General features: G+C 40.0%; 1 protein-coding gene across 2 annotated transcripts in view; it reads left to right on the top strand.

Moving 5' to 3' along the window:
- Nucleotides 1–4,622: 4,622 nt before the first annotated feature.
- Nucleotides 4,623–10,826, top strand: part of myo1ea (myosin IEa) — a 55,234-nt gene continuing 49,030 nt past the window's right edge. For both annotated transcript variants that reach the window (XM_071531637.1, XM_071531636.1), the window contains exon 1: nt 4,623–4,894. In XM_071531637.1, coding sequence (XP_071387738.1) covers nt 4,892–4,894 — 3 coding nt within the window. In that variant the 5' untranslated portion in view covers nt 4,623–4,891. The remainder of the gene's footprint in view (nt 4,895–10,826) is intronic.

Here is a 10,826-nt window from a genome sequence, read left to right as displayed (position 1 = left end):
CGAAATGCATTTATCCAAACACTAAAGCTTTAAAAAACACACGGTGCGACATGTGTGGACCACATTTACGCTTTATGATAGCCTAGTCGTCCCATTTCAGCCAACTGTGTTGTTTATATCCGCAAAACTTTACTTGACCTTGTAATCCTCAACCTAGGGAAGTCGAGACAGTCCGAGGAGGAGGAGGGGCTCAAAACAGCTCAAAGCTCTTCAACTTGTAAAGTTGTCACATGACTAGATGAGAGCCCTTGGAATATTGTTTAGGTCAGAAAAGTCAAGACCAGTGTTTTTATTAGGCTGGCAATAAAGTGCAGTCATATAATAACATTCATTTAAACTAGAAAATGTTACCCCTACAAACAATTGTTAAGAAAATGTGAAAATATTAATGTCGAGGAAGATGGTCTGTGTAGCAAGTCATTTTTTGGTAAACGGGGAATTGGGGAAATATCAACTCCTCTACTTCTCATTAGGAGCTGGATATAGAGAGTCACACAGTACTGTGGCTCCACCTGGTGTGGTCCTTTGTAACCCAGCAGAGCATGGCTCAAGTACTGCCAAGGTTAAGGCTTCAATTACCAATGCAGCCATGCTGGAAATTAATGCACTCATGGGACAGGGATGTGCTTTGGATTAATCCACCAAATAGCATATGGTGATGTAGTGGAAGTTGAGGCAGATGGTATACTGATAAGGGGGAGTGGATGCACTGTGACCCACTATGCAATTTACTATAAGGCTTATTGCTTACTGGTGTGTGTGTGTGTGTGTGTGTGTGTGTAATAAACTTTCTATATAACACCTATCTAAAAGCAAAAGAGTTTACAAAGTGCTTCACAGGAAGACATAAAACAAGAAAAGTAAAATATAGCCTAAAGGAGGAGATAAAACAGGAAACACAATAGATTAAAAGAAAAAAAAGATAAATGTGTGAAAAGAAATTAGATAAAAGACATAAGAAACAACACAAGGTTAGAAGTGGGTAAGATCAAAAACAATTACCTAAAAGCAAGTCTATAAAAGTGTATTTTAAGAACTGATTTAAAAGATTACATTCAATTTTAAGTTCCTCAGGCAGGCTGTTCCACAGTTTAGGGGCTTTGATGGCAAAAGCACAATCACCGCTACTCTTGAGTCTAGACTGAGGCACAGTCAGAAGGCCCGGCTGCGCTCCAGCTCAAAGAAAAGTAATAGGTCTGCAGTGCGGATAGGGCCCAGACCTGCTTTAAACATGATAGGTAAAATCTTAAAATCAACCCTATATCTAACTGGTTACCAGTGGAGATGCTAAAATGGGGGATATGTGGTTTCTTTGTTCGGTACCAGTTAAATGGAACTGTCTCCTGCATGTGATGCTCTATCTGTCCACTGGATGTCGTGCCCACAAAGTTCCTTAAAGACTTTTGACACTATTATAAATAGCCTACCTCTCTGGCCACTGGTAAGTTTCCCTCTAGTTTTAGGCATTTCATTCAAGAAACTAAGCCTAGATCTCTAAATGCATAACAAATTTAGACCTACAGTATCTCTAAATTGTCCTTTTTATCAAAAATGTAATCTTTTTTTGTAGGAGATGTAGGAGATTGCTCGATCTTAGATCTTGTTTGACACTGTTGATGAAGAAGTTCTAACTGACTGACTTAAGCAGTCTGTGGGCCTATCTGCTGCTCAGCACTGAGTTGGTTTGGATCTTACTTTTCCAATAGAACTTTCTCCTTTACAATAGGAAATTCTTCATTTACCTCAGCGGCACCCGAGGTCCCTCAGGGCTCAATTCTAGGCCCCATCTCTTTCCCTCTGCCTGCTCACACTTGGCAACATCATTTGTAGACATAATGTCTTTTTCCATTGCTATGCAGACAATACCCATTTATACTTCCTGATAGAACCTGGTGCCCCAAACGTAATAACTGCTTCACAGACATCAAGTGTTGGACATCTCAAAACTTTATACAACTCAACAATAGCAAATCTGAGATATTCTTATTTGTCCATCCTAGCTGCAGAAATCTTGTTCTTGAGGAACTTGGTAGTCTATCCTCTAACATGAAGCCAGTGGTTAGAAACCTACAAGTGATTTCTGACAGTGACTTGACATTTGAAGAACAGGTAACTACTGCAACTTCTTCTGTTCCTGCCTAGAAGTCACTGTCATGTCTCCAGCTGTCTGCATCAGCTAGTACAATAGAGTGATCGGTTTAAAATGGCTCATTACGGCAGAATTTTTTGACAAATTGAATAATTTCAAGTCAGGATGGGAGATCTGGAGTCTGGAATTTTCTATTGTTTTGGTAAAGAAAACCAAGAACTCCTCACACTTGTCTGTGTAGGGTTCAGTAGGGGGAGAGATTAACAGCAGAGTATTTTACCTTGATCTTTCATAATATCAAAAGATTTGTAGCTTGTTTTTCTTCCAAATGTTTTTCATTTTTTCTACATTCTCTTTTTTGGGGCCCTATGGCATCATTAACCCATGGAGATGGATTAACTGTGTGAACTGACCTGTTTTTCAGGGGTGCAGTAGCATTGAAGGCTGAGAAGCATAAGCCTTTTAAGTCGTTAACCAGATTGTTTGTGAGTGCAGAAAGAGCCGTATGTCTGTTTTGACTCATTGGGCAAAGGCTGATGAAAATTGAGTAGCAGAAAAATGTAGATTGTAGTGTACTGATGCCTCCTGAGTCTACTGATGATATAAAGAAGACAGTTAACCTATTAGCCTACTAGAATGAAAAAATAGACCTAACAACCTGTCTTACATGTCACACATTTGCTCAGATGTATAGTTTATCATGTGAATCGGTGACCTTGAATCAGAAGGGTCTAGGCTTTGGCAGACACGTGGGATGTTGCTCTCACTGCAAAATACAAACTTTTTCCACAGATACAATTTTACATTTCCATTTTTAGCATTTATCAATACACAGAAGGCTCAATGGTGGATTCCAGCAGAGTCCAGCAGAGGGAGCTATTCTCTAAAATATGTCCTCCACACACACACACACACACACACACACACATTATGTAGATATGCATACAGTAGGCAGCCTGTTAGACAGGTTACACCCAGAGAGTCTCCCCACCGCCTCAGCCTCACCCAGACTGGAGACTGGTCGTCAGTATGGAGACCAGTGCCACCCATGCACTTCAAAAGAGATTACCCCGCCATAAAGAAACTCAGTGTTGCATTTTTATTTGTCTGAGTGGGGAGTGGGGCTTGACAGTGATTGAACGAATAAGCAAACAGCCTATGTGAGAACACAAAAATAAGTTATATCAGAGACTTAAAACGATGTATGAGATTTCTTATCCAACTTGGACTTGGACCTTGAGAAACAGCTCATTAAGTGAGCTACCTTTTTTTTTTATCACAATATTGTTACAGAGACCATGTTTATTTGTTTTTATATTTCTGTTTTTCAAAGTGTTGTGTAGGCTACATTGGGCAGATGTGAAAGCCCTCTTCTCTTCCTCCAGAGTTTATAAGGCGTACAGTCATGAACACCTCTCAGAATAGTCCATGGAGCCAGCTCAGCACTCATTGTGTTCAAAAAGGAGCTGGGAAGTTTCTTGGCAGAGGTGGCCACAGTCAAGTAGCTCAAAACATGGCTGAAAAAAGAGAAAAATGAAAACAAACCAAAAAAACTCAAACATAAGCAGATTGTGCCTTTGTGCAACTTCTGAATCACTGGTGTTACTTCAAAAGACATTTTATTTTCCTTTTGAACATGTGACTTATTAACTAGTAAGCTTGTGGAGAGACACATGGGAGGAAAGACAGACACTGACCTGCATCATAGGTCATGAACTGGATTTAAACATATGTAGGCTACTTTAGCCAGTGAGCCACGGGTAGGCTACTGATAGATTTATCTACCACAGACAGAGTGAAAGCTGCAGTTGATCCTGTTTCTTGGCTATATAACCCAACAAGGAGGCTGACCATCTGTATGGCCTGTTGGTCACTGCTGAACGGATGCTCCTGAACTGCTTACAAATTCACCCACACTAACCATTCACAAAGAAAGAAAGAAATGAGTGCTCTTTAATTTAAACAAACAAACCAAATACATTGGACCCTGATAACACACAGGTTTCATTTAAAAAATACCACATACAGAGAAATGTTCAATAGGCTACATGTTAATAAATGTTGATACAATACTAACAATGGCTCTTCAGAAATAGGAGTTCAGAAAATTCAGATCAGTTCAGAAATAAGAGAAAAAAGTACGAAGTTTAAGTAAAAAGAACAAAAATAATTTAAGGAAAACAGTTCTGGTGTTTTAACACGTTACTGTACTTTGGCATAAAGTGTTAGGACGGAGAGTAAGTGAAGAAAAATGTATAACTACAGGAGGGAGCTCAGATTTAAGAGGGGAAGGATGTTATGAAGCGTCACTAAATACTTCTGTACACTGCGAGCTCCAGTTTGTTGTTCGGAAGAAGTGCAGTTGCGCATGCCCAGTTGTCTCACTCCAAGGAAAAGTCACTAATGAATATTTAAGCGTATTCCGCGTTTAGCGCCGCTGATTGGACCATCCGGGTTAAGTTTCCTGTCTGATGTTTTAGGGCCGATTTTTGAGGCAGCTCCGTCAAACACATCAACTTCAGTGTTTGAACAACGCTGCTCGCCTCCTGTCACCGCAGTATATAGACCTACTGCCAGTCCGGCCGGCTGCAGAATGGACGGAGGACGCCGCTGAGGAGGAGCATCCATGCTTTCCGGAGATTATCAGGAATATTTTATGTAGATTTGGATTTGCTCCTGTTTTGGGGCTTTAGGTTAAACAACTAGACTTTCTGATACAGTGGTAACAGAGCCTCGCACAGTTATTGGATCGCACGGAATACGAATAAGAGGATACTGCAACTGTTCAAGTAAAGGCAGAGGATGGTGAGTGATATTTAGACTGCTTTGTATGAGATATTATCGAATTATTATGGCACTTTTTACTTTACAACCTCCCGCATCTTTATATTAACACAGTGCCTCTATTATTTGCCTCTACAGCACAGTGGCTATAAAATAATTAGCTCACATGGGGTAGCCTAATTAAAATATTACAAAGTCTAAATATTCTAATTTATGAGCCCTAAACATGAAAGCAAAAGCATTATGTCAGTCCCGTTTGAGTTTTGGCTCTTCAGATTTTTTTTCTCAAGTTTCTGTGAGTCTACTGATAGATTGCTTATTATTCATGTCTTGCTATGGATAAGTTTGAAAAATAGATTTTATGGATAATATTTGTTGGCATCATTTTACTTACTGGAGATGACAATTTTTCTATTAGTAATCCCACAATTAGTAAGCATGACCTCACTCTCCCTCTCTCTCTCCCTCTCTCTCTCTCTCTCTCTCTCCCTCATTCCCTCTCTCCCTCCACTCTTGACAGTCCTATTCATGGGCTTTTTATAGGCTGAAGTGAAAGTAATTAGAAAACACTAACCCAGAGCTGTTGAATGTTACTTGCCTTTAAATCCTACAGAGATAATGAATGGCTTCCAGATAGATATTTTGTCACTAACAACATTAGTCAGATGAATGAGGTCCAGCCCTTTTTTTTTCTTTTTTGAGGGAAAACCGGTTAGTCATAGAAGAAGAGACAGGGAGCGTGTGTGAGGTGGAGTGTGTGTATGTGTGTGTGTGTGTGTGTGTGTGCGGCTCGTTCTTCACATGTGCTTGTACATTACATGGATACAGGTTTTTCCTGGTTACTGAATGCCATCCCTGCAGCACCTAGAGACACACCTAGAGCAGGTTACGGATCGGAGGAGTTGGTGTGGCCTCCTTTGTATTTTGGCAACAATTCCTGAAGCCGCTGTCCTTTGTGGCAGAATTCCCACTGTGGCTTTGGACTGAGAATGTACGGTTGAATCCAGCATAGGAGGAATTAGAGCTTGTTCCTCATTCCTCTTATCTTTAAATATCGTGGCTCGTTCTGTGTTATTGGAGACATCATATTTGGATAAAAGTGTTCTAATTTCTCCTCAAGAACATCCCTAGTGCAAAATCTGAATGTTTTTGCAGTTTATATGAAAGATAACAAAGGATACGTATGAATGTCCTTAAAGATATGAGGCTCCTGAATGAGTCCATGTCTGTTCCCTGTATAATTTTGACATCTTCCAAGCCTATATTTCTCATAAACACAAACACTGTCTATTTAAACAGCTAGGTCTGAAACCTGTTATGCAGTCTCACTTCTGGCTTCTCATTAAACACTGTATTAAACCTGTAGATCTTGTTGGCCACAGGAGATCCCAAGGAATAAAGTTTTACAAAATGCTTGACTTTCCAGTGCTGTTAACCTGTTGGTTTGTCAGATCACTTAACAGGTCAATCTTTTTATTCTTCACCCACTTCAAACAGTAAGATTAACTTGCTCTTTGAGCTTGTATTGGTGTAATTGCAATCTCACTTGCACAGTGTAGAGTAGTGGAACTCCAGATCTGTTGAAGTTGGAGATCTTATTATTTTGACTGCAGCTTTCCTCGGTATTTTCCCTGACATGGTTGCCTAATTTTAGAGTGAATGACCAGGAGTGGTTTTCTTCTTGTGAGGTAACTTCAGTGACAGCAGAAACTAGTCCAAATTCTCCAGCGATGATAGATTTACTGAATATGATAGTGTTCAGGGAGAAAATGAAACGTCTCGACTCGAAAGAAAGGGAAAGACGTTTCAAGAGTGGCTTCTAAGACTTAGTCAAAATAACTCAGACCCTCGGCTTGCCGTCTGTCTTTCTCTCACCTCTTTTTGGATTAAATGATGTCAAGGAGAGAGAAATGGCAGCGTAGTAGTACATGGTTCGTCATTCTCAAAGACATTTTAGGCCCAGGAGAGAGCTCCATTAATAACCTAGAGAGAAAAATAGTCAGACTGTCATTCTAACTGTCTGGAATAGCAGACAGCAGCATCGCTCATTGGTTCCTTCTCTGCCAGATGCTGAATAGTAAGTCAGTATGACAGCAGATGGTTTGCATTAGTTTCTCCTACAGGGAGGTGCATACTCAGTAACCCCCCCCCCCTTATTTCAAAGCTGGTGCTCCATTTTCAGACCCATCACTGCTGTAGAGATTTGCTCAGGAATTCAAGCCCCACTCTCTAAAAACAGGATGAACACCCATTCTGTGGACCTGGGGAACTCGTTAAGCTTGTCACTGTGGTTCAGTAAACTCACACACTTCTCTTTATCAGTTCCATACGTCGTAGTCTTTGTTACAAAGCTGCAACGACATTTTCTCTACTTCGCTGTTTGTGATGATGAACTTCATGAGTGTTGACTTATTCTGCTGTTGCACTTATTGTAAATCGTTCTGGATAAGAGCATCATATAAATTGCACATTGTAAATTTGAGGTGTTTTATAAACTATCATGGAGTTTGTGAGCTCTGACTTTATATAAATCCGAACATATGTGGCAAATCTAACTGGATTTAATGTTTGTTAGTTTACACACAGCTGAAAATAATGAATGAAACATCAAATTGCAAGTATTGCTTTATTTTTGTTTTTACTGGAAATGTAACATTTCCAATAGTTTTATTATTAAGTCTTTGAATTTATTGCAAACAGATGTGCTGCCATATTTTCCCCATTTCATTTTTACTTGTACATGAGCAGATCCAGTAGTGTCCAATGTTCATTACATTACCAAGAAACTAGTTTTCTAGCTTTGTGTGCCTTTCTCTAAATCTGTGAGGAGATGAGCACCACATTCTATATTGTTTACTTCATCAAGATCTTCATGGCCAAAACATCTTGTTTTTAACATAAAATTGAAAAAGGTTCTTTAATGGAAAGAGTGAGGCATCTATCTTCTACTGTGGATATTTGAACATATTATAGTTGAACAACTGCTCCTGTTGTTAAAACACAGTGTTTGCTTCACATAATCCTCCTGCACCCAATCATGATGGCTAAGCATTTTTTCCACCTAACCCAAAGGCTCCTTGGGCTTTACCACTTAGAGCAAAAATAATTATTTAATGTTCATCTTTCACCAGTGAGCTGTCCTGTGATAAGATCAAGGCCTCTGATATTCTTCAGACTCTGAAACATGATATTAGAATCTGGATAACGGAAGTGGTGAGGTGAGGAGCAGCCAGCTGTTTTTTCCCTCTGTGACTCTATCTGGGTTGGTTTGCTGTGTCTGCAAGTTCACTGTCAGTATAAGCAGTGAGTCCTGCTCCTCAGGCCAAAGCTCTAGCTCCACATTTTGGTTCTGTTTGTGTGCCTCAGCCTCGCTCACAATCAACAAGACTATCAGCGAAGCCTCGTAGCACCCTCTACCCTACTTTACTCCCTACTTGGCTGTATTTCCGCAGTCTAAGCAACTGTTTCCAATTTTCACAGTGAATGATGGGAAGCGTGCGGCCAGCTCAGTTGATCACCAAAGGTCATCCATGAGGCAACTGAACAGGCTTTTAGAGCGTTGTGTGATGTGTTTTCTCCTAGATTACATGGACGTGTTCCTGTCTGGCCAATAATTACACAGCTGTAATGGTTTATAGAGGTGTCGTATGCGTGTAAAGCAAATTTAATCGCACGTCTTTTCCAGAAATATCAGCTCGAAATGTTATGACGGTTTTCATTACAATGGCTTAAGAGTATTTGTAGTTCACTTTTTCCACAGCGTCTTTTAATTCTAAATGGAAAATAGCAGCCTCATTCAACACAACTGTATCTGTGTGTTTGTGTCTGGCTGTTTATCACCCAGCCGAGGAACTGTACTGGGCTTTCAGGCTTTCTGTTTGCTCACCATTATGTAGGCAAACATGCCATGAATACTGTTCGTCATGAAGATCGCATTCCAGTAGATGGTATTTTCTGATATGAATAGTTGAATTATTTTTGGCATGCCATTGTCCGTGTGGAACGTTATTGCCTCTAACTACTTCAAAAGCTTCAGAGTTAGGGTTGAAGCCAGTTGTCTTTAGTTACTGCTCTCTTACTTCCAACAGATAAAGGTAAAACATAAAGTACTTTATTGTATTTGCTATCATCTGTGTCAACATAATCCTATAAACACTCTTAATGTAATTACTTTTTATGCTTGCTTTGCCTGTTCTTGGATCATGAGACAAACAATGTCCTGTCCAAACCACCTATTTGCATGTATGACTTCCCCTACCGTGGACGGACGGAGTCAGACTGCCGCAGCTGTGTTCTGGTTATCTGCCCAGTTGGTTTCCCATCGTCACATGTCAGGTAGTTGTAGGCCTCTGAGTCAGAGGCCGGCCGCTCACTCTGTCCAGTGGAAACCTGATGTGGCCTTATCTCGTGAGTCACGGCAGCTGTGCCCGAGGTTACTATTGTTTTCACCCTGCTTCCTGTCTCAGAAGAGCTCTACTGGCACAGAGATTTAAAATGTTTCTTATAGATCATAAATCAGTGTGATTGTATGACAGTATTAGTAGAGCTCACAAGAAGTGTGATTATCATATTGAGTTTTTGTTCTTTGTTAACACTGTAGCTGTCAACTATGCCAAATTTAAGATTTGGGAAAATGACTCGAGGTGGGATGACATCCTTGATTTTGTTTTTTGTTTTTTCTTTTAAATGAGTTTTTGAAGAGTTAAAACAAATTAAATAAAAAAACGAACCTGTATTTATCCAAGCAAAGTTGACTATGCATGCTTGTTGTATTCTGCTTCACATTCACACAGTTTCACACATTTATGCACCTGGGAGCCGCTCGGTACATCCAGTCTTCTACTGTTGGCCACTAATCGGCTCCACTGGAGCATTTGGTGGTTAAAAGCCTCCACCAATAAAGACTCCACCAATCATAACTAAGTTTTTTTAAATTCATAGCTCAGTTGTTAGAAGTTAATATGTCTGCTCATACAGTTTGCATTGGCAACACACCATTGATTCTTGTCCCTCTTATTTTAGCAGACCTTATCAGAAAGCCCTAACATACATTTTTTTTTATGTCAAGCAAGCCTGATTGAGGCAGGTGTAAAAAATAGAAACAGCTGAGTAGGGTTCATTTTATTACTTTAGGAAGGTAGTAATTGAGGAGCTAGTAACTGCTGCTGTAACTTGAGGACTTTACAGATATTTTTACTTGGGAAATGCGTCCAAAATATTGGTCTTACAAGTGATCATCTCTTGTGATTCATGAATGTTTAGGCTGCATTTTTGTAATTTAATTCAGTGTGTATGATATCCACAAAATATCAAGTCATACATCTGTGTTTTTGGCTCATAGTTTGGCAATGCGGGAGAAACCCAGAGAACTTTAGGCAGAAACCGGCAGGGAACAAGAACTGGGTTGATGGTTTTTTAAAGGCTTGTCAGCTGCTCTGTTCCTCTAGACAGACATGGACTGAATGACTGGAAACAAAGACAAAATTAGGTGTTTTAAATTAGTTGTCTTTTTGGGAACATGGCCATAGAGCAATATATCCAGACAAATCAGATGATTAGCTCTGTCACTGACTGCTTGAACAGATGGGTCCCACGGCCACATTAGGGTGAGTCAATGCTTTCTCATCGCAGAATCATGCAGTGACTGTTGTGTCTAAATAGTATCTGCTTGAATTTGAGGCTATTTTCACCCATAAGCACTTTTTGTCCCCGGGTTTTGGACATGCTCATCATGCTCATTGAATCTGATACTCTGAGAATACCAACTCGCCTCCAAAAAGTGGTCAGGGTTACCTTTTGGTCTCATATTGTTTCTATTGTAAACAGCACACTGGACACTGGCTCTGTGCATTGCATTTAAAATGTGCTCTTGCCTATTCTCAAACAGCCAACACTCATCCACCATCCATTAGCCATGCTCAGTAACTGTAGACCTATTTCTGAGCTCCTTTTC

This window comes from Centroberyx affinis, unplaced genomic scaffold (assembly GCF_046629955.1).
Source record: "Centroberyx affinis isolate AG114_WGS23_722 - 3 ecotype Tasmania unplaced genomic scaffold, CSIRO-AGI_Caff_v1 ptg002105l_1, whole genome shotgun sequence".
Classification (NCBI taxonomy): Eukaryota; Metazoa; Chordata; class Actinopteri; order Beryciformes; family Berycidae; genus Centroberyx; species Centroberyx affinis.
This window is presented reverse-complemented; position numbering and strand designations above follow the sequence as displayed.